Genomic DNA, 23997 nt, shown 5'->3' on the forward strand with positions numbered 1-23997 from the left:
AAACGCCTAGGCTCTCCTCTCACAGGATCCATTTCTGACAGAACCCCTGTCTCCTCTCCCTGCAAAGGACAGGGCCCACCAAACCCCTACCTGCAGAGCCACAAGCCCGCTGTGGCTGGCAGACCAAGGTCCCGAGCCTCCGGGACTCAGCGGCCCTCAGTGTCGTATAGGCTGCTGGCCAGCCAGGCCCTGAGAGCGAGCACCCCGGATGCCTGCGTGTCTCCGCCGTGCGAGCCTGAAGGAGGTGCACATGGCCCGCTGTCCCCCAGGGGTTGTCTCCTTAGCACGCCTTGTAAGCAGTTTCCACTTGTCTTCTCAGAGGTCTGCTTTTAAACAAATCACCAGAAACCTTTTAATGCAGAAAATATTATGTCGTGCAGTAAAACTTTCAAATGATTTGATGTCTCTTTCTCCCTTTTTGGTGGGTCAGTTCTTTGGATGTTTTTGTGGGCCTGCTTCTCTTGGAGGCCTGGATTGATGTCTGGAAGAAAGACCTTTGATGACGCTTACCTCTGCCCAGAGGGGCACCCTCTCTGTCTTGTCTGTCTCCGCCCCCCCAGAACAGGTCTCCCCCCTGCCTGCACTCTGACCCTGGAAGCCCCAAACAGGCGGGGCAGGCCAGGGGGCTGTGTGCTCTCCTGTCCTTCCCCTGCAGATCCTTTAAAACTAAAGACACAGTCGGGTGGTAGTTAAAAGGATGTGTGCTTGACCTGCAGGAACTGAAGGCTGAGTTTCTGCCCCATGTGTCAGAGCCAGCTCTGGTGGGCAGGGTGTGCTCAGGGTCCCCAGCTTGCATTCCCCACTCTGCTGGTAGGAACCCCTTGTGACATGGGTTTGTCTTGCAGCAGCAGGCCTGGGAGCTGCACACCCGGCCAGAAACAATTGCGCTTCCATAGTGCTTCCCAGGGAAAAGGCAATGGCACCCCACTCCAGTACTCTTGCCTGGAAAATTCCATGGACAGAGGAGCCTGCTTGGCTGCAAGTCCATGGGGTCGCGAAGAGTTGGACACAACTGAGCGACTTCACTTTCACTTTTCACTTTCCTGCATTGGAGAAGGAAATGGCAACCCACTCCAGTGTTCTTGCCTGGAGAATCCCAGGGACAGGGGAGCCTGGTGGGCTGCCATCTATGGGGTCACACAGAATCGGACACGACTGAAGTGCCTTAGCAGCAGTAGCAGTGCTTCCAGGGTGGAGATCAGACACGGGCAAAAGCTGAGGATTTATGCCACAGCACGAGGCTGGCAACCCCAGAGCCAGGATGACTGCAGCAAGGGGGCCAGGGAGCCCGCAGAGTCCGGCCTGGGCCGCCTTCAGAGACTCCCACCCTGCTGACTGAAGCCAGGAGGGCAGTCTGTGTCTTAAACAGGAAGGAGCAGAGGACTGGATTCTGGAACCCACTGTGTCAGCCCGGGGGGCTGGGGCTGGGCTGCGCTTGACTGATTTGTAAAGTTAATAAGCTGATGCATTCTTAACTCTGGAGTGGAGAACACTGCGGCCCCCCAGCATTGTTCCTGGAGGCCCGCGAAGGGTGCGCTTCCCTGGGTCACTTGGTCCTCACCCCACATCCAGCCCAACACACATGCTCAGGGAGCAGCCAGCCCCTCTGCATTTAAAAGCATCGTCCCAGCCTTGTCCTGCGTTTCCTTCTGAATGCTGTATTTTGGCCGTGATCCCTGAACTGCCTCTATCCTGGTTATTTTGGCCCAGGCAGATCCAGCCAATGTTGGGGCCTGTTGGGTCCCTGCTGTATTGAGTGCCAGGCAAAGGCTGAGTCTGGGCGGTCAACTCAGGCCGGCTCTGCACTTTGAGCCACAGTGGCTGCAGCGGCCCGTGACTGCCAGGCATTCAGCTTCCAGGCCCCAGCTGCAGGCAGTATCCATGCCTGCTTCCCGGGAAAGGGTTGCTGCAGAGATGCTTAAAAGAAGGCCTTGCAGGTGATATCTGTTATGAGCCAACACGTCAGCTAATTCATCCAGTGGAACTCGCGTCAGCAGGGACCTGTGAGGAATCACCTCACACTCCCCGCCCTCCCCGTTGTGCCCTTGGAGTCCACCAGCGCAGATAAGCCATCCCCATCTCCACCAGCATGGTCTTGGGCTCAGTGTGGAGAGGCCCCAGTGTGTCTGCACATGGCTGGATCTCACTGACCCCTCCTCTCTCCACCCTCCTTCCCCCAACAGGTGTTTGAGGAACTGTGGAGGAATGAAGGCAAGACCCCAGCACAGATCGTTGCAGAAAAGAAGCTCGAACTGCTGCAGGACCCAGAGGCCCTGGAGCAGCTCTGCCGCTCCACGCTGGAGGCACACCCCGACGTGGTACGCATCCCCGCGGGGAGGGGTCGTCACGCAGGCGCAGTGGCTTCGGGCAGAGGGCCGCCTCTGCGGCTGTCCCCCCGCAGTCCAGCGGAGCTTCCTGACAATGGTTGGCCCGGGTTCATCCGTGATCCCCCAGTTAATTTTGTCAGTTTTCAGCTGAAGTCAAGAGATGCAATTAGGTGAACACTGGAAAATTACAGCTTTTCCTAGGAGGAAGATCCACCCCTGCAGTTGAGTCTCATGGCATCCCGGTGGAAGGGGGACTCAGCCAGTGTTGACCTCCCGAGACAGGGGCGCTCTCACAGGGTCCCCGAGCTCTGCTCTGTAAGGAGACCTCTGTATCAGAAAGCAGCAGGTGGGACTGCGTGCACAGGGGCAGACACCTCGGTTCTCTGCCTTGGAGCGGTGGGAGGAAAGACAGAAGGTTTGAAAATCATTTGTAAATTATGGAGAAAGTCCTTCACGGGAACAGAGCTGGAAATCAAGTCATTTTGTGTTGTGAGCAGAGAACAAAATAGAAGAAAACTAAAATGAGGCCCATCCCCCACCCCCCAATCTAATCATTGTGCAGAGATTCTTTTCAGTGGGGGAAAAACTGCTACCATCCCTTTTAGAACGATGCCACCCACTCATCAGCTTGCAGGGACACTAACAGCTCTGTGAAGAGCTCTCGATAAGGAAAATGAGCTTGCACGGGGTTTCGGCAGTCTCCATCTCCCAGCCTCATCTGGAGTGGCTGATAAAGACACTTCTCGTTTCAGACTCAGTCTGCGGCACTGCGTGCAGCTCGCGCAGGCGCCGGTGCTGATCGGGGCAGGAGGTCGGGCGGGCGACCCTGACGCGTTGGCTGTTTGACAGGCGCTCAGCGCCCCTGCCTGCCCGCCCAGCACCCCCCACTCGGATGCTTGGGGAGCGTTGCCATCTCCTGGATTTGCCTTCTAGCAAACAAGCTTCTTGGCAGGAAGCTGGGGGATGAGGGCCCACTGAGCCTGAAGGGTTTGGGGAGAGGGGCGCTCACGATCCGGCACTGGGTGCGCAGCCCTTGGAGCCTTTTAATCAGGAGGCTAGGGAGCAGGTACCTCCTCTGCCAGGAGCCCAGAAGCCGCCTCCAAAGGTCACCCTCTCCCCTTTGTCCTCTTCTCATTTTATATCTAATACAGAAAAAAGAAACTAAATTTGTTTCAGTAAGCCCAAACTTGATTAAGGATTTTTTTTAGGCAAGAGTCTCTATTTTCCCCTCTAAAACAATTTCTGTTTTTAAAGGTAATGGATCTAAAGAGGGGAAACCCCAGAGCTATAAACAAACTGATTGGGTTGGTCCGAAAAGCGACTCTGGGCCGAGCAGATCCAACAGCGATCAAGGAGGTGCTGGAGAGGCAGCTGTCATCCTGATGGGTTCGGGTCCCCCTGCCAAGGCCCGGCCAGAGCCTGTGCAAGCTGCTGTCCGAGGCCCTGCCCACCTGCGCCTGGAGATGCCGCCTCCACAGAAGGCTTCATGGACATCACAGGGTTCCAGGAGAGGTGTGGCGACGGTGAGAAACGCGGTGACGCTGAGCGCGCACACGCTCAGATGCTGTACCTCCTAGGACGACATCTCACTCTGCAGGGCCCTCATCCATTTGTGAGCACGTCCTCTGGGCCCAGCATCATTCTAGGCGCTGGGGATGGGCAGTGGTGGAGAGAGACGGTGGTCTGGACGCAGTCTTTTGTTTGGGGAGCTCTCATGGTTGGGGAGGAGGGTATGAGCCTTAGTTAATACCATGAAGTAGTGGTATTCTCCCATCCACTGAGTAAAACTGTTGTTGCTCACTCAGTGCTCTGGGATCCCAGAAAGCAGAGATCTGAGCATAAGGGATTTTTTTCCTCCATAAAAAAGACAACATCAGTTTTCAAATAGATTTAATGAATAAAATATACTGAAATATCACATAAAAAATTAACTTATATGTCAAAGATTGTGCAGTTGATTGATAACTCCCCCTCCCCACCCTCAGGCCAAAAAGTTTGATAAGGAGATAAAAAAGCTGTAACATTAAACTGATTTGTTTTGCCTGGGAAGAGTAAGAGGACAAACTAGTAAATGGAAATTGTGACCTTTAGCGGTCTCTGTGATCCAGTTAAGAGCACCTCCCAGGGTTGCCCTCCACCCCCACTCCCCCCCGCCCCACCGCAATTCCCGGGACAGTAATAGTGTTTCCCTGCTTCCCCGGGGGGCCCCCTGTGTTCCCCTCGTGCCTCTGTTACCTCTGACTCAGTGCGAAAGACCACATTTGCAAGTTCTGATTTTTAAAAGCACATGTCAAGTAAGCTGACATAAGAGGACGAAATCTTTGGCAGCCCTGACTTTACACTGAGTTCTGTCTGTGCTGAGAAGAGGACAAGTGTCTTCATCATGAGCGGTGCTCCCGAGGCAGCGGGGACCCGGAGAAGAGCAGACTGTCCCCCGCCAGCGCCTCAGCTGTTCACGCTTCTGGTTGTGGACGCTGGCTCAGGATTTCCCTAACTGGGAGTATTGGGAGGACTGTCCTTCTTCCCAGCCAGAAGATCAGGGGCAGGAAGGAAACGAGCCATCTGGTTTATTTCAGACAGGCATGAAGAGGTAAGGTTTTACTTTGTAAAAAATGAGTGTTGAGAATATGTGACATCACCCGGGAAGCCGTGTGCCCCTTGCACGTCCTGTTAACGGTTCTGAAAACCACTGGGCCTGACAGTAAACTGCTCATCAAGCCGCTTTCGAGACAGAAAGTCAGAGCCAGTCCCCAACCCCTGACCCCCAACCCCTTTGCTCCTGAGACTGGAATCTGGCAGCAGCATGATTTTGTAAGAAACAGTAAGAGTTCAGTTTTGTTTTCCAAACTCCATTTTCACCAAAGATCTGGCTTCTTGGTCATCAGACTTTACAGAAAGCACTAGCCAACCTTTGCAGACCATTTTAAATCAAGGGCTGACTTGAATGGGACTGGAGAGGGGTGGGGACAGTTGAATGAAGACCATTTACCAATAATATTGTGTCATATGTAAACTGTATTATGGACTGATCATTTTGGAGAAAAATGCCATTGCTGGGGTGAGGGTGGGGGGCAGAGAGAAGGAAATGGGTAAAAGGGGGTCAGCTGTCTGGCGGCGGCAGAAACAGCCCTTGGTGGTGAACACACTGTAACATTTAGTGAAGCAGAAACGTGTCATCCACGTGAAACATACAGGGTTATAAACCGGTTGCCTCAGTTTAACACTGCTGATCTCTGCTGATTATCGTCCGGCTCTGACAACTGCCCGTTATCTTGAATGCCCACTTCCAAAATCCAAAAAATCAGATTATGTTGTTACAACTGCTAATAGGAAAAGAAAAACACAGCTGATATCTTACTTGGAGCCTGACTAGAGATTTGAAATACGTCTTTATGTAACGCCCTAAGAAATTCACATGTGGCTCTACTTGTAAAAAGGGCTTCAACGAAATACAGTGTTAAATGCATTTTTGCATGAGTGTGAATTTAGTCTGGTGGTCTGCTTTTCTGGGGGAAATCTTATTAAAATGGATGAGCTGGTGCCACAGGTGAAGCGATCGCGTCTGTCACTGGAATGCACACACCTGTAGGCCGGGAGAGGGGCGGGCTGGGAGACTGGCTTCCCAGCGGGCCTGCTCCAGGTGTGTGCTCTGGCTGGTTCAGGCAGGAGGGGAGGGCTTAGCATGCTACCAGGCACAGAGTCCGTTTTTAGTAAAAGTTCACTAGATTTATAAAACTAAATTAATGGACAGGGACTTCCCTGGCAGTCCAGGGGTTAAGACTCCGTGCTTCCACTGCAGGGGGTGTGGGTTTGATCCCTGGTCAGGGAACTAAGATCCCCCACGTCTCACAGCCAGAAGAAAGAAAAAAGATTGCCTTTTGTGGGGGCCCTTTCGTATGAGAGGTGGGTGCCTCCAACCTCTGGGCTTTTAAATTCTAGGACAAGGAAGGAGCTTCTTAACTCTGTCGAGGGTTCTGCATCCAGGTAAACTTCTGTTCCTATCTTTTAAGATGTAGGCAACCCTGGGGGGAAAAAAGTTGCAACCCACTCCAGTATTCTTGCCTGGAGAATCCCAGGGACAGAGGAGCCTAGTGGGCTGCCGTCTATGGGGTCGCAGAGTCGGACACGACTGAAGCGACTTAGCAGTAGCAGCAGCAAGGATGTTTTAGCTGAGCTCCCCCCTCCTTTTTTATAATTAGTGAGAACCTGGAAGAAGACTATGAATTTTTTTTCAGGTAAACCACCCTCCTAAAGCTTTGAGTTGGCTCGTTTAGTACATAGCATATGACCAGGACCCACAACCTAAATTGTATTTTTCATGTCTGTTGAGTTCAGCAGCATCATTTCAAGGATCCTACGTAGTGGCTATTTGGGGGAAAAAAGAACACTAAATCTAACGGAAAGACCATCGTTTTCCACCCCCAAAAGAAGCACGTAGATCGCTGCCATGTCTCTCCAGCAGGTTTTAGACAAATGCATTCACAGAGTATTTGTGAGCAGAGCTGATGATCCCTGGTGGTCAGATGGAAAGCATCTGATTGAAATCTTCTCTCTGCCTCCCTTAGTCAAGCATCTTAGCCACGATCATTTAAATAGCATCATGAACCCCAAATTCCCTCTCTTAAAATCTCTCTGCAGGGCAGAATGGGGCCTTGTTACAGGTGGGCCTTTTCTAGACGTGTCCCAATAAAAGTCAGCTGCCACCCCAAGCAGCACAGACTTCTGCAGCCTCAGCCCCATGAAATGCGTGATCTGGCCCAAGAGCTGTCGTCTCCCTTGTCAGGTTGTGAAAGGACACAGTAAAGCCCAGGTCCCCCCAGATGCCTGAGGGCTGTGTGCACGCTGCTGGCAGCCTTGTTCCTCGTGGGGGACGTGGGGGCAGGGAGGGGCAGGCTCAGCTAAAACCGGTCCCATCTCAGGACTGCAAGTGCAAAGCCGAAGAACTTTGTCCCCGCAAAGCCTCAAGGAAAATTTTTTACCGGAGCCCTGTTTATCCTGTTAATGAGCTGCCAGGATGATCTGTTCTCCAGCACAAGGAATGGCCTAATTAAAAGCCTGAATATAGAGAGGATTTACTGAGGCAAAGTTATCCTGAAACAATTCTTAGTCTTTCGAGAGCTCTTTCTAAAGCATTTAGGTTTATGATGGTCACTCAAAGTGGGGGGTGGGGGGGTGGGGAATCAGCTCCATTTTCTTAAAATGTTTCCTCCGTGATGTGATTTAAGAGTAGAGTATAAACTTGTTTGATAGTGTTCTATCTTAGGCTGTTTTAGATGGAGAATTAGTGTTGTGTGATTTACAGACTGATGGCTGAAGCAAGAAGGGGTCGAGAATATCTTCAACGACCGGAAGCTTGGGCTACAGAGGCCTGCTATTCAGGAAGAGCTAATACCACTAAGCTGGCTGGGGTGTGGGGCGAGCCAGATTACACCCAGCTGGCCAGTGACTTCAGGCAGCAGGTGCAGGAGCCCTGTTTTGTCTGGTCGCTGAGTCACATCTCACTCTTTGCGACCCCTGGACTGCAGCACACCAGGCTTCCCTGCCCATCACCATCTCCCAGAGTTTGGTGTCCACTGAACTCAAGTTCATGTCCATTGAGTCAGTGATGCTAGCTAATCATCTCATCCTCTGCTGTCCCCTTGACCTGCCATCAGTCTTTGCAGCATCAGAGTCTTTTCCAGTGGGTGGGCTGTTTGCTTCAGGCGCAGTAATAGCTGACCTGCAATAATGTCCTTCATTTAAATGGCTGAGTGTGCCGGCCATTCAGTAAACGCGTAGCTGATGATTAGTGACCACATTGACCCGCCCGCCCCCACGTGAGGTTGGGCGTGCACTGCAGACGTTCACCCTTCCGCCTGTGGCACGTCCCACCCCTGCCCCAGCCGCACATCCTGTAGAGCAGCCGAGACACACTGACCCACGTTCGGATCAGGCAGCCCACCCGCAGTCCCAAACCTCTGGACCCAGCCGGAAGCCCAGCCACGTGGACTGCGCAACCAGGCTGAGCCAGAGACAACAAAAACAACTCTCAGCCCCGAGCACCGTGTCTGTTTTTAGATTCTGTACCTAAGAGGACACGCTCCCCCATTACCCTGGCCCCAGGATGTCTTAATGGCTTGAAATCAACCACTGCAGCAGGCCTAAATAAAAGCCACTTGCTGAGGAAAAGGTACCCCTGAGGACCCACGGGGGAATAAACAGCCCCTTCCTACATGTTACGGAGACACTGATTCCAATCCTAGTACCTGAAAGTATTTTACTAAGTAAAATGGGGACCATTTCCTCTAAATACCAGGAAAAGGAAGTACCTACTAAAAAACACACATCTCTGGTTACTCCAGCATTGCCATTTCATGTCTGGGACTCTGTACTTTAGTCCGTAAAATTGTATTTTAGGCTAAACTCAACTTGGAATTGCTTTAAAATTTTAAAAACATTTACTTGGCTATTTCCAAAAATCAATTTTAAAATATCCCAGTGCTCTCATATACTTTGAACCACAAAACCCAGTTCATCTAGAACTTCAGATCAGACTCTGAATTATGAATCTCAGTGAAGGATGTGCCACTGCAGGAACTTGACTCACCTCTGCTGCCCGGGACCACCAGGCCTGACACAGGGACCCCATCCTGGGCAGCACCGAAGCCCATGCCCACTGAGCCTTCCAGCCCGCAGCACAGCGGCTGATGCGGGGGCCCACCACGTGGTAAAGCGGCCCTGCGGGAACATTTTACAGCATGCCCAGAATCATTCAAAGTGCTTCCCAATCTCATTGCAAAGGAGATTTCTAAACATCCCACCTGCTACTTTATGACTAGAATATTCTACTTCATTGTGTGAGATGAGTCACTCAGTCATGTCTCTCTGCAACCCCACGGACTGTAGCCCACCAGGCTCCTCTGTCCATGGGATTCTCCAGGCAAGAGAACTGCAGTGGGGTGCCATGCCCTTCTCCAGGGGATCTTCCTGACCCAGGGATCAAACCCGCGTCTCTTAACGTCTCCTGCACTGGCAGGCAGGTCTTTACCACTAATGCCACCCGGGAAGTCCATCTACTTCAGTACCAAGATTTTTCCCAGCAAGGGTTCCCATCGCCACCCGCTGCCATTCATCTGTGTCTGCCTGGACAGCGTCCATGTCTCCAGACTCCTCAGGGCTGCTCTTCTAATTCAGCTTCCGGCCTCTCGTGTGCCTCACGCACGGCCAACCCACCCCCAAACATCCTTGCCCAGCCCACCTGGCTGTTCCCCCTCGACTGCAGAAGTTCACCCGTTCCCATGAATGTATTTCCAGGTTCATTTTCTGACTTCATTTTGAGAAACCCTGGACATAACACTCGGTCGAGGGCTGCAATGGATCCAGAAACCCAAACTGGTGTCTGCCTCCAGACAGACAGGGCTGGCATGTGGGCTCGCTACCAGAACCTACCATGGGAGTTAATCCTCCTGCCTCTCACTCACACTCGGGTCACCTCTGTCCTCCTTGAAGTCTACTTCAGTACCTATTTTAAAATACATACTCTTCCCCAGGGGGCGCCTTCCACATAGAGGACTGTAGTTTTCTGTAATAAAGCAAGAAAAAGACTCCACACCATCACCAGATGGCGGAGAGAAGTGTAAATCACACCAGAAAGCTAAAGGGTATGGCTTCCGGAGGCAACTTGAGCATCTTATATACCCAGTGAGTCCAAACTGGAAGGTAGATAACTTACGCAAAGCAAAGCTGGAAGGTAATAAGTTACAGCCGAAACGCCATCTTTCCGCTCCTCTCTCTCCGCCTCCGAGACACTTTCTTTTCCAGTGGAAACTTGTGCAAATACGAGTGGGCGCTGGGAAGCCAAAAGCAGGCCAGTGTGCCCCTCAGCCGGGTAGGCAAACCGGAAGTCAGAATGCCCAGCAAATCGGTATCACTGGTTCCTTGCCTGGACCTGGAGGACTCTGAGGCTGGCTCCGAGGAGCCACCTGGCCCCAGCCGCGGCTCCAGGGGCCTCATCCCTGGGGGACTTGCCCGCTTTGGATACAGAGCTGCTTCAAGGTCCCTGAACACAATGGCAGCCTCAGCTCTGCAGCATCTCATGCGCTTTTCTCCTTCATGCCCCTGCTATACTAGGGCCTGATTAAAACCACACTGGCGCTCCTGAGGCACTGCTGCCAGGGTCTCAGCAAGACACCCACAAGGAGGAGAGGCCCGGGGCTTCCAATTTCCTTCCAAACAGAGCTCATCCTAGTTCACGCTTCTCGCCTGCACACAGAACAGGGCAGTGGAACCTAATAACATCCATGAATATCGGTTGTTGATGGTCTTGTTTTTTTTAGCCCACAATTATTTTGTGTGCGTCTCCCTCTCCGTGGGAGTAGACCAAGGCTCTGAGTATAATTACGCCTGGCGGAGTGGGCTGCAGAGCAGAGATGCGCTAGTACATCATGATGGGGCCGTCTAATGAGCCCCATTACTCAGAAGGCAGCGTTTCTGTGCAGAGCGAGGCCCCAGCAGGCACTTGGCTTGGCGGGGCTCCCTATGACCTGCTGGCCCTTAAATCCCAGTTCCCAGAGGCTGTGCAGTCCCTGTTTCTCTACGAAGTGCAACACATTAGAAAAAGCAAACAGATTTTTAAATAATTACCAAGGTTTGTACAGATTGTATTTAATTTACTTTTATCCTTTCCCCCACTCCATACTCCCCAAAAATACCCACCATGAGATAGTTTCACAAATCAGTTTTTCATAAAACACTTAAAAAAATAACAATGCTTGTCTTCTTACATAAGCATCAGATACCATGCTTTGTTCATAGGGTTGATCAGAGTCCTAAAAACCAAAGTAACAGTTTGCATAGGCAGAGTTCATTGTGTGCAAATCTTAATAAAATAAGGCTATTTTCAGTGTTTAGGTGGCGATACAGTGAGTAAAGAAAGCTCTCAAGCAAGAAGACATTTCCCTGCATCCCACATTCTCTCCAGCTGTGCCTGACTTCCTGGGCAGAGAGCTGAGGCCAGTGGATCTGCCTGCACCGTAAGGCAGCGTGTTGATGGAGTACAAGCGGTGCAAGCAAAACGCAAAAGGACGGATGGTCCGGGCTTGTGTTGGGGGCAAGAGGGGCTCCGGCTTTACTCCTCTCTTTGTAGGGGGGCCACGATGCGGACGGCAGCAGGGGCAGGCACGTGTTCACGTGCTGCTGGAGGGCCAGCCCTCTGGCACGGGCACCTCCAGAAGTCACTGACCCCTGGTGATCACTGGGTGTGACCTACTGCTGCAAGGCAGAACCTACGCTCCTACTCAGAGGAATGGGAGGATAAGGACCAAGACCTCTTGAGGAGGAAAAAAAACGGAGCCCAGAAAGCCTGCCAAAGGAGCAACCACGTTAGTGGGAAGACAAGGTGGGGAAGCCTGGCTGGAGAGAGAGGAGGTGCAGAGAAGGCCCCCCTCCCCCAAAATCAAGTATCGTCAGGAAGTCTCCAAGTAGAGATGTCTATAAGCAGCTTTGCATTCAACATTCAGTCAAGACTAACACCGCAGAAAACCAGAACCAGACTTCCAGACTACCAGCAGGCGTCGTCCGGGTCGCCCAGGATCCTGCAGCAGAGGATGGAGTGTTCCTGGGCCAGGGCAGCCAGCTCCTTCAGGAACTCAGGGAAGAGGGCGGCTGCCAGCATGGTGTCCCGCACTGGTGGGGGCAGGCTGGGGGGCGCCCCCACCACCTTGGCTCTGTTCGTCAGGAAAGGCTGAAGCACTTTTGGGGGGCCATCCAAAAAGTTCTTGCCGCTTCCTGTCCTGGAGGCGTCCTGAACGGGATCTGAAACCAGAAGGCAGGCAGCCGTGGTGAGGAGCCTCCGGGAGCCCTTCTGTCTGCCCTTAAGTGACGTGTGCGTGCTGGAAGGGGCGGGGGGGGGGTGCGGACGTTCAGTTCCCACTCTGACTGCAGTCTAAAGAGCCCCCCTCTACTTCCCTCTGAGACACTCAGATCCACCCAGCAGATCAGCTCCAGCATCAGGCATGTAATGAGAGTTTTATCCCAATTCCTATATGAGGCTCTACAAGAAGAACCTGTGGCAAGAATATAGGTTCATCAGGAACCCTCTGCGCCTGGGGCGAGACGAAGGGGAAAGGGAAAAGGCGTCTCCTCCCGCCGAGTCAGCCAAGTGAAGACGCAGGACAACAGGGACACCGACCCTCCATGCCTCCCGGGGTCGGGGTGACCACCCTCCCTTTGCTAGCTGAGCCCTGACCACCTCGCAGGGCTGTGCAAGGCAGCCTGAGTCACACACCACGCTGCCCACGGCCTGGGCACAGGGCTCCGGCCTCCAGGGCTTCCTGCCCCGATCCCAGCCCCTTCTGGGTGGGACCTCCAGCCTTTGGGAGGAACAGAATGGATGAAGCCTTTTCGAGGCTGGAATGATGGAGAGGAAGCTGAATGCTCATAAGACCAGACTGGGAGCTCTCCACCACCACGGGCATCTCAGAGCAGCAGGTGGCTTGGACGTTCCATTCAAGCAAGGTTTCCAGGAGTTTCAGTCTCAGTTTCAATAATGTTCATCCAAGATGATATGAACCAAATTTTGTATATCCAAGTGATTTGCATTTTCATATCGCATCAGTTTACCAATTAAAATGGTTCAGCTTACCTATTTAATTCCTGAAGATCTCCAGCCTTCCTATCGATAGGAATTATTTATGTCTTCCTCCGCGCCCCTCTCCAACAGACTCATTACTCCTTATAAATCATTATATTCAAGCTCTTCATTATTTTGGCTGCTTTTTAGAATTCAGCCCCATTTCTCAACATTCTTCTCAGAGTGTTGCTTAACTATGGTACTAAAAATTCCTGACATTTATAGTACTTTCCACATCTCACTACTATCGTCTTTAGTGTTAAAAAAAAATCCTCCACTCTACTGCTTTAAATATCCTTTTAGATTAAAGCTTATCACAGCTCATGCCATAAAGAACTGGGGAGGTTGTTGAGAATCTGCTGCTGCCTTTCAGCAGAAACTCACACTGTGCCTTGACAAGAGAGTGAGGACAGAGCGCTGACGTCCCTGGGGACACAGCCAGCCCCCCAGCCTGGGGGCCACGCCGGAGCGACACCCGCCCCCAGTGCCACAGCACCCAGCTCTCAGGGACGCGGCGGGGCCCAGCCAGGAGGCTGTCCGGGATTCCCAGGGAGATGGGACCCAGGCAGCAGACCGACCCACACTGCACATGCTGGGCCCCACCTGGCACTCCCTCCCGTGTCTGCACACCTAAGGCTCACCAGGTTTAAGAAGTACCAGAACCGTGGTTAAGGGCACAGACTCGGCCACGTCCTGGCTGAGGGACATCAGGCGAGGTGGTTTACTTCTCTGTACTTTACTGGCCTCATTTCTCACAGACTCACAGAAAGATGGAGTCAACAGGTATAACGCGCACAAGGACCTCTTGGTAAGTGTCAGCCATCACACTGCCATCAATTCAGTTGCCACTGACTCTATAAACCACTTGCACTTCCTGCCCTTGGAAGTGACCCCCTGTTGGAGCCTCCCACTCATTTTATTTATCAGCTGGGGTCTGCAGGGCCCTTCAGCCTGGTGGTGCTGTTTCTGTTCTTTGTCCTCTGTTAAGACTTTGAAGTTCCTAAGAGCTGAGCCCCTAAACACTGTGTCCTTCATGCCCGTCCCCCCCCCCCCCACACTCATCCACAGAACAGCTAACAGACATATGCTGAATGAATGAGGGGAGGAACCCGCCATTGTCAGCTGCTCCCTGCACCTCAGCTCCCTGGAGCTGGTTCACTCCCTCATCTCCATCTTTCTCTTTCAAATTTACTCTTTCCCCACAAAGGGCTTTTGTGGATCATTTATCTAGCTTGATCCATGAATTTTAAAAGTGTCATCGCTAAGCCTCATTTACCCAGCTTCAACCCAAGAATTAACACTGTCTTCACTGATGAAGACGGGGGCATGCCCAGTGAGGGAGGCAGAAGCCCAGCAGAAGTCCTGGCGGTGGTTCTGTCCAGCAGCATAGAGAACTCATGGTTCTTTCCTTGAGTCAAACTCAACTCAAAAACAAGGAGACTCGAGTTATGGTCCCTACCTGGCAACCAGCTAGTCACATAATGGCTCGGTTTCCTTTTCCGTAAAATGGAAATAATACCTACCTGACCCCTCCAGAACTAGCAGTCAGTGAAAGGACTCTATACGTAAATAACAGAAAATACCACCTTTGTGGTTTGGAATTTGTATTTGAGGGAAACATGAAATGCCTGGCAAGTGGCTGGGGCTCACAGACCACGAGGCTCGAGAGTGACACTGTTTCAGCACAGAAGTCCACCCGGACTGATCGAAGCGTTAGTGAGGAGGCTGGTTTCACCTGGGCCTGCGTGATGGGGCAGCTCAGGCTGCAGGTCCATGAACCAAACACACCTTGGAAAAGGGCCCAGTGTGCAGGCACAGCACCCAGAGGAGAAGTAGGAAGGAAAGGAAGTATAAATGCCAGAACCGGGAGTGGCTTCCTAAACTGTTGCCCTGGGTCTGAAAGGCCACAGCAAACGGTTGTCAGGATACTGCTGGAAGACTGGAGAAGTTAGAGAAGTGAGTTACCCTGCACCTCCGCAATGGTGTCAGACAAGGAGCACAGACGCTAGACTCCCCAGTATGCGCCTCTCACGGGATTCTGATCGCTCCCTGTTCTGCGCCCCTGTGAGAACCAGGCTCCCAGGCCCATCTCATCTATAAGCAATCATATCACACACGAGTCAGTTTGTACAAGGGACAGAGACCTTGGTCATTCTGTGAGTTGAAAGATTTTTAAAGTTGAAGGGAGCTGTCACTTTGCAAACCTGAAAGAGGTTAATTAGGAGGTTAATCTGAAAAATTCCATCAAAGGGGAGTCTTCTATCCCAAGAGACGCTTCCCACAAGTCAACGTCCCCTGAGAGTCACAGGCCTTAGAAATCATCCGCCACAGCTGCCTAACTGACCACCTTATGAGGCGGAAACAAGAGCCCCTGGGCACATATCCAGCAGCCACCGCCGTCACACAGTCTGAAGCCAGGACGGAGCACAGGGTCTCAGGGACCCCTTCACCCCAAGCCCACCACCGTCACCAGGATTGTGTGGGTCCAGGAGGCCGGTCAGGGCATGAGCCCTCAGGCTCTCTGAACCAGGCACCTGGCCGACCTCTGTGGGCCAATACCTTCAGCCTCCTTCTATGAAAACGAGCTAACAGTACCCTGCATGTCCACTGCACACTGCTGTCTGAAAAGGAAAACTGTCTATGAAGGCACCTTGCAAACTGCAAAGTACAAATAAAGACCAAGCCCAGAGCGCAGCACAAGACTTGAGTCGCCTTCTGTCTGGAGGCTGCACATGGCCATGATCCCGCGTCCCATGATCATCCCATCCGGGGGGTCGGGGGGTCTGCTCCACTCCTGCAGCTGGGCTGACCCAGTGGCTTGGCCGACAGAATGCAGCAGAGTCAACCTGTTAGGTGGGGGGGGTCCCCATCTGGGGCCTCAAGAGACTGCGCCTTCTGCTCCTGCTACCCGACACCCATGAAGCTGCCAAGTCAGGGCAAACCCACTGGATGATGAGTAACACAGACCCTCATCACCCCATCACCCCAGCCAGCAGCCACCGGTGTGAGCCAGGCCATCCCAGACGCCCAGCCACACTGAGCAAGTGCTGCCAGCATCAGCCATGCTCGCCCAGAGCAGCAGATCAACCTGGCAACCACACAGACTCATGAGCATGTGGGATCACTGTATCTGGAGTCTTTTGTGGTGGTTTATTATGCACAAAAGCTAACTGGCACACCACTCCCGCAGGGTGAGTCACGGCAGCATGCCCCCCACCAGGAGGGACAAGCCAACAGGCTGACTGGCACGAGGCTAGCAGAGGGCGCAGGGAACCTGCAGCCCTCTTTCCCACAGACGGGGGGCTCCCCTCCATCCAAGACTGGCCACCTGCTCTTCTCCACGGCCTGTGCTTGAAGCCTCCCCCTCACTTCATCAGGGGCACAGGGCTCTCTTTCTCTCAGAGTCTGTCTTGCAGTGTTCTAATCACCTTTCACACCCTGAATTCTGCAGTCAGAAAGACCTCGAGAGACAGAGAGACAAAGCTTCACTTGAGAGTTGAGGCCTAAGTCCCGTGAAGACAAGTAACCAAGAACAGACAGCTACACGGTGGCCAGGGCGTGCCGTCAGAGGGCCGGGCCTTCCCAGCTTCCCTCAGTGGTGTAACACTGCTCTAAATTACATTCCTGCTTCTCACTCCACATCTTGTTTCCCATCACTTGCTTTAGCCCGGACCGACAGCCCTGCTCTCTGTTGTCCACCAGCCACAGAGAAGCCTGACTTGTCTCAAGGGAGATGAACATAAGCCAGCTCAGTAAGAGAGACAGCTGTTGTCAAATCTGTGTGACCAGAGCTTAATCAAGGCTGGGCAGCCCTTTCCCCAGGCCCCGTGGCCAGTCCTCGGGTTCCTGTGCCACCTGATCGGCCAGCCCTCCAGAGCCCATGGAAAGGCATCTTGGAAGGTTTAAGGTGCACATAAACTTTACTTCTCTTGCTCCAGATGAACGGCTTTCACCTTCTGGAGCCCAGATGAACGGCTTTCACCTTCTGGAGCCCTGAAGCACATTTATTTGGGGCTCAAAAGTCTCTGAAAACACAATAAATAAAATGGATGCCCTCCTTGGGGTAGCACCAACCAAACAATATGCACATAAGGCTTCTTTCTGGCCCACACGTGCCAAGTCATTCATTCTAGAAACAGCTCCCACATCAGTCCTGCCCTGAACTACCCTACGTTAGGAAAACAAATGCCTTGCTAGAGCCTCCAAAGTGGGACCAGGCTGCGTATGGGTGGAGCAGACCTTCCTTTTGGTGTAAGGACACTCAGGGTGAAAAGGGAAATATTTTCTGAGATTTTTTTTTTCTTTTGAGATGCTTTTAGCATCCAGGAGCTGGTGCAGCACCCAGGACCCCAAGTCAGGAAGCTGGGGGAACAGGAGCTGCTGACAGGGAGGGACAGGGGAGGACCCGCTGACCTTTGGTGGGTGTCTCGGGGCTCGGATCGGAGAGGTCCACGCGGAAGAGCAGGTATTGCTGGGCCTGTATGAGGAGGCCAGGGAAGTCTCTCTCCACAGAGGCGAACTGTTCAATCTTATTCTTCACAGACGCGAGGACCTGTTAAAACCAGCACTAATGACTCTAATACTTCAGCACGGAGTTCTGCTCTGAGTTATCAGGACATCTGTCAGGCACAGCCCCCACTGCAGGAACGACAGGGTTTTAACTGCCTGGGTGTTCTGGGGGGAGTGGTGCTCTCAAAACATCAAATCAAACAAGCTTCGAATCTTCAGTTTGTCTAGAATGATCCACACAACCAGCGTGAAAGTACTGGGCTGGAGAGCAAATGAGAACAGGGGAGAGGGGCGGGACCGGGGGCCAGGGGCGGGGCCGGGCCCTTGCATCTGCCACGCCTCCGCAGCAGGTGTGCGCAGGCGCACAGGGCAAGGCGGGGCGGGGCCTGTGCATCAGCCAGGCCTCTGGCAGCAGGTGTGCACAGGCACACAGGGCGAGGCGAGGCGAGGCGAGGCGAGGCGAGGCGGGGCGGGGCGGGGCGGGGCCTGTGCATCAGCGGGGCCTCCCCAGCAGGTGTGGGCAGGGCAGGGGCAAGGCGGTACCTGGGGCCGGGCGGTACCTGGTACAGGGAGCGCACGCTGGGCTGGAAGACCATGTTGGTGTTGAGCAGGAAGGAGCGCAGGAGGGGCTGCGGGTAGCTGGCCAGCTGTGTGATGATGCCAATGAGCAGCAAGTTCACGTGCAGCGAGTTCTCCAGCATGTTCTCCAGCTTGGATAAGACGACGCTGATGAACGGGCCTGTGGAAGGACACAAGACTCAGGGCCGGCTGGGCACAGGGGCAGTCTCTCCTGAAAACCAAGGAGTCAGGGGGACCACCGCGGGGCCACTGGGGGCAAATCAAGTTCAGACAAGTGCGGCTGAGGTGACCAGGTCGCCTGGTACCTCAAAAGCAAACCACAAGACATACCAACCGCCACAAAAACAAAGCAGAAACCCGTGCTTTGGGAGCTAGTATTTTGACTCTGTGGGCAGTTTTAATACTTTGAAAATTATCATGGACCTTAGAAAAAATGACCAGTGATTTAATTTTTAAAACCAAAATGTACTTTTCATACTATTTCTGTATCTCTTGGGGCTGCCAGTGCTTTAAAACATGGCACTCTTCATTCCCTAATGGTGCAGGCTATAGCCAACAGTGCCAAGACTGTAGCCCGTCAGGCTCCTCTGTCCATGGAATTCTCCAGGCAAGAACTGGAGTGGGTTGCCATTCCCTTTGCAGCGGATCTTCCCCACCCAGGGATCCAACCCATTTCTCCTGTGTCTCCTGCACTGCAGGCAGATTCTTCACCCACTGAGCCATCAGAGAAGCCCTCATGCTATATAGGCTGTCATGCAAACATTCAGTCAGTTCAGTTGCTCAGTCGTGTCCGACTCTTTGCGACCCCAAGAATCGCAGCACGCCAGGCCTCCCTGTCCATCACCAACTCCCGGAGTTTACTCAGACTCACGTCCATCAAGTCAGTGATGCCATCCTGCCATCTCATCCTCTGTCGTCCCCTTCTCTTCCTGCCCCCAATCCCTCCCAGCATCAGAGTCTTTTTCAATGAGTCAACTCTTCGCATGAGGTGGCCAAAGTACTGGAGTTTCAGCTTTAGCATCATTCCTTCCAAAGAAATCCCAGGGCTGATCTCCTTCAGAATGGACTGGTTGGATCTCCTTGCAGTCCAAGGGACTCTCAAGAGTCTTCTCCAACATCACAGTTCAAAAGCATCAATTCTTCAGCGCTCAGCTTTCTTCACAGTCCAACTCTCACATCCATACATGACCACTGGAAAAACCATAGCCTTGACTAGACGAACCTTTGTTGGCAAAGTAATGTCTCTGCTTTTCAATATGCAAACATTAGCAGCCATCAAAAGTTTAAGTAACAAAGTCTTCCTGCTGTTAAAGAATAGCAAACACCTACAAACTATGTTTGCCAACAGCAGCATTGAGAAGGGGGTGGGGGCTGTCCATCCCCCACAAGCACCAGAGAAAGACTCTTGCCAATATCACTATATGGAAGAACCGATGGAAAAGACTGTACTCCCAATGCAGAGGGCCCAGGTCCTATCCCTGATCAGGGAACTAGATCCCTCCTACCATAATAAAGACCCAGCGCAGCCAAATAAATATTTTTTAAAAAAAAGAGAAGATGAGAGGTGAAGGAGGCCTTGGCTATAATTTTAGACCCACAACTTTAAGTTGTGGAGGGGAGGGACTCAGTGCTCAGTTTGGAGAACTGGAGTCTGGTGTATCCAAGTTTCCTTAAACAAGAAATTCCCTAAGACCATAAAAGCAGTTCATTAAAAAAAAAAAAATAGACAAAAAGAAGCTTCAACTAACTTGGGTCACTAGAAAAATAATATGATTTCCATTTGAGTTGATTGAAGACAAGGAAAATCCAGAAAATAAATCTGGCATTAATAAAATTACTTGAAGATATTTTCCGTTTTCACCAAAAAAGTGGTCCATTAAGCAAAATCAATGAGAATTTTCTGTTTCCCCCAGTGGAGCTATTGATGATGCCTCTAAACCATGGCATGTTTTTGACAAAAGCACATAACCCCTGATGAATAAACATGCCTTGTGAAGATTTCACCAACATTAATTTGGGTTTAACAAATACTCCATCACAAGGTGCTTCGTTGACAAGCCTTGGCAGTGGGAGCGGGTAAACCTTTCTAAGAAGGCAGACGCTGTCTGTGAAAAAGTACTCGCAATTGTAGGTTCTGCCACTACAAACACAGATGCTGTCTCTAAGGCACCTTAGAGCCCAGGAGAGACATCTTGCATCTGGGTGTCAAGACTGGCCCCAACTTCCCCTTCCCTGGGAGGGGGCAGAGCTCCTGAGTCACTTTTCATGGCACAGGGAGGTCAATGAATTCTTCGAATAGAGAGCTCCTGCTTACAAAACAAAGCTGGGAGAGATTGCCAAACACATTCAGAAACTCTGGATTGCAATACCACTATGACAGCATCTTGATGGGGTTCCACCAAGAAACCCCAAAATGTCACCAGCAGCTCTACTTAATTCTAGTCTTCCAGACACATCTGCCAGGGGAAGGCTGCTGTCCTCACTCCCCAACCCCAACCTGGGCTCATGCCCACCCCGGCCCCGCTCCCCTGCAGTCCCTGGGACTCAGCATCTGTTTCCTTCCAGAGGAACAGCGACAGGTGGCTCAGATGACACTTGGGTGGGAAGAGTCTCCTTAAAACGTATCTCCTTGGACTTCCCTGGTGGTACAGTCAATAGGAATCCACATGCCATGAATAAACGTGCCTTATGAAGATTTCACTAACGTTAATACAGTTTAACAAGACATACTTCATCACAAGATACTTCATTCAGAAGCCTTGGTAGCGGAGAGGGTAAACCCAAGGGACACGCGTTTGAGCCTTGGTCCGGGAAGATCCTCCATGCTCTAGGGCAGCTGAGCCTGTGCACCACAGCTCCTGAGCCTGTGCTCTAGAGCTCCGGAACCACGATACAGGCTGCAACTACTGGAGCCCGCGTGCCTAGAGCCCATGCTGCAAAGCAATGAGAAGTCTCTGCACCACAATGAAGAGGAGGCCCCGCTCACTGCAATGAGAGAAAGCCTGCGCGGCAACAGAGACCCAGTGCAGCCAAAGTAATTAAAAACATCTCCTTAACGAGCGCCCTCAACCTCCCGGCCATCCTACAAACACAAAAGCCGCACGGCCCAGCACTCCTGTCAGGGAGGAACCCCAGCCTGCGCCACGCCTGGGAGAGTCCGTCATCACTGTCTCACTTCAACAACAGAGCATCAGGCCAAGGTCAGCAGACTGTCATTATGATCCACTAACCCCATCAACTACAGCTTCTTAGGCATGTGCAATAAGAAACATATATTAAACCCTTTCGAGTTCCTGTTTTATTCAAGTTCCTGTTTGATTCTAGCACTTTCAAAAAACCTCCTGAGTGAAATGCAGGAGGAAGGGGAAACAGGCAAGCAGCTGAAAATGAGAAAACTCGGCTACAGTTCAGAAAGCCACTGGGAATGTGGGAATGAGCCACTGTGGGAATGAGGGTTGTATTTTTTCCCCTTCCAGAAGACAGATAAACTTCACACCCATAACATACTGAATTTTCAGAACAACAAATGATATGCCATCCCCTTCTCTCCCCTCAGGCCCTCTTCCCCTGCTTCAGTGACCCCCGCCCTGACCGGTGCTTCCTAACTCCAAGAGCCGCCACCATCATTCTGAGCCTCAGCTCCGCCGACTCCCCCTGGGAACCACCTCCCGAACGCAGACCGTCACCTCCACCTCCCCTGCCTGAGGTCGGTCTCCTCACTTGTCTGGGGTTCAACAACAGTTTTTCTATTTTAATAAAGATTAAAATGATTTAAAATGTTTCTTCTTCTAAGAGTACAGGGGTATAAAATAAAGAATAGGCCTCCTGCCAGAGGCAACTCCTGTTAACAGATCCAAGTGCATTCTTCCAGCAATGTTTCATGTATATAATAAACTATAATAATTGAGTTATCATTAAAAACATGAATCACTTATTATGTGCCAGGCAGTGTTGTAAGCACTTTTCATGTATTGACTTACTTAAATATTCACAACAACCCTACAAAGTGTGTTTATGGTTGAGTTGGCCAAAAAAGTTCACCTGGGTTTTTCCATAAGATGTGACCCAATTGAACTTTTTGGCCAACCCAACAGTTATCCCCAGGCTGCAGTCCATGGGTCGCAAGACTTGGATACAACTTAGCAGCTAAACCACCACCACCAAAGACGATGCAGAATGTCACGTGCACAGTGAGTAAACGGGGTCACAATTTTCATTCAGGCCATCTGTTTCCAGCGTCGATACTCTTAACCAACACACGGTCCTGCTTCCCAGGGCGAGAGTGTGTGTGTGTGTGTGTGTGTGTGTGTGTGTGTGTGTGTGTGTCTGTGTGTGTGTCTACCTCCTGGTGCTTTTTTAAAACAAATGATAAAATGACAGTACTGTCCACACACTGTTCAGCCTCTCGTATTTTGCGCTGCAGTGTCTCCCCCAGAGACTATGCCGTATCACCATGCACAGAGCCATCCTGTTCATTCACAAGACATCCGGTTGCCAGGGGTGTGACATGAGCAAAACAGTCCCCTACCGGTGGACGCTTGGATGACTTCTATGTAACGCTGCAATGAGCATCTCTGTGTACGCACCTCGGCCCATCGTGTGACCACAGCTGTGAAAATGCTTCTGAAAACACTATTACTCCTGCATTCTGAACCCAGATACAATGACAAATCTCTTAGTTGGATCTTCCTGGCACCAGCCTCTCCTCACTCCAGTGCTCTCTCCACAGTCTTCAACTCTGGCCTTTCCAAACAGGAATCTGATCACATCACTCACCCACTCTGACGGGGAATCTTCAGGGCCTGGAGCACAAGCCCGCACTCCTCAGCGTGGCCTGAGGGCTCCCTGAGTCAGCGTACACCAGTCCTGTGGCTTCCTCTCTACTCCCAAGATCCAGGCCTTGTCACCCGTCGTGTGGCGGCAGGCTCCTTTTGTTCACCTTCTGTTTCCCCTGCCTGACTGTCGTTCTCAGCTGCTTGTACCCAGAAGCTTCTCTTCTCTATGGCCCCGCTCTGTGAAGCCTTTCCCACTCCCCGCACTGGGCCTCCATAGGATCTGGATACTATGACGAATAATACATTTCTCACGAAGAGCACACAGTTCTTCGCTGATGTCCCCTCTGAAAGTCTACAAATCCCTTCACTTCTGAGTCCTTAGCACTACAAGATTGCTGAATGCACAAATAAATAGAATAAATTAGATAAATGAAATGGAATGCTTTGATTTAGCTGAGTAGTAAGTTCATTTCTGCAGAAATTAGGATTCCATGGAGAGTGCATGGTAAGTCACTTCAGTCATGTCCGACTTTTTATGACCCCATGGACTGTAGCTCTCCAGTCTCCTCTGCCCATGGGATTCTCCTGGCAAGAATACTGGAGTGAGTTGCCGTTTCCTCCTCCAGGAGATCTTCCCGACGCAGGGGTTGAACCCGTATCACCTGCGGCTCCGTACTGCAGGCGGATTCTTTACCACTGAGCCACCAGGGAAGCCCTCCATGGAGAGAGGGAAGTTAAACCAAATGTTGCAGAACAAACTCAGAAGTTTGGACATGACAAAGTTCACATACATGGAGAGAGGAAAGAAGCTGTACAAGGTTCAAAGGAGGAAACAGGTGAGGTTTTAGTTAAAATTACCTATATGTATCCAAATCTCAGATTATGGTTTGTTGATTTTCAGGTGTACCATATTCAAAATATCGATGTTACTTAATATGTGATTTATTAGATTTTTTTTTGGTCCTAAGCTAACTATGTGGATCACAACAAACTGTGGAAAATTCTGAAAGAGATAGGACTACCAGACCACCTCACCTGCCTCCTGAGAAACCTATATGCAGCTCAAAAAGCAACAGTTAGAACCAGACGTGGAACAATGGACTGGTTCAAAATTGAGAAAGGAGGATGTCAAGGCTGTATAGTGTCACCCTGCTTGTTTAACTTCCATGCAGAGTACAACATGTGAAATGTCAGGCCC

The 23997-nt window shown here is 51.5% G+C and overlaps 2 protein-coding genes across 5 annotated transcripts in view; one reads left to right on the forward strand and one right to left on the reverse strand.

Annotated features, from left to right (window-relative positions):
* GATB (glutamyl-tRNA amidotransferase subunit B) overlaps positions 1 to 5793 on the forward strand; it is a 101704-nt gene extending 95911 nt beyond the window's left edge. For both annotated transcript variants that reach the window (XM_061383992.1, XM_061383991.1), the window contains 2 exons: positions 2184 to 2318; positions 3582 to 5793. In XM_061383992.1, the coding sequence (XP_061239976.1) occupies positions 2184 to 2318; positions 3582 to 3710 (264 nt within the window). In that variant the 3' untranslated portion in view covers positions 3711 to 5793. The remainder of the gene's footprint in view (positions 1 to 2183; positions 2319 to 3581) is intronic.
* Positions 5794 to 10934: 5141 nt separating this feature from the next.
* FHIP1A (FHF complex subunit HOOK interacting protein 1A) overlaps positions 10935 to 23997 on the reverse strand; it is a 301594-nt gene continuing 288531 nt past the window's right edge. For all 3 annotated transcript variants that reach the window (XM_061383995.1, XM_061383994.1, XM_061383993.1), the window contains 3 exons: positions 18006 to 18184; positions 17350 to 17488; positions 10935 to 12119 (listed from right to left, as the gene is read on the reverse strand). In XM_061383995.1, the coding sequence (XP_061239979.1) occupies positions 11866 to 12119; positions 17350 to 17488; positions 18006 to 18184 (572 nt within the window). In that variant the 3' untranslated portion in view covers positions 10935 to 11865. The remainder of the gene's footprint in view (positions 12120 to 17349; positions 17489 to 18005; positions 18185 to 23997) is intronic.

This window comes from Bos javanicus, chromosome 17, assembly GCF_032452875.1.
Source record: "Bos javanicus breed banteng chromosome 17, ARS-OSU_banteng_1.0, whole genome shotgun sequence".
Taxonomy (NCBI): domain Eukaryota; kingdom Metazoa; phylum Chordata; class Mammalia; order Artiodactyla; family Bovidae; genus Bos; species Bos javanicus.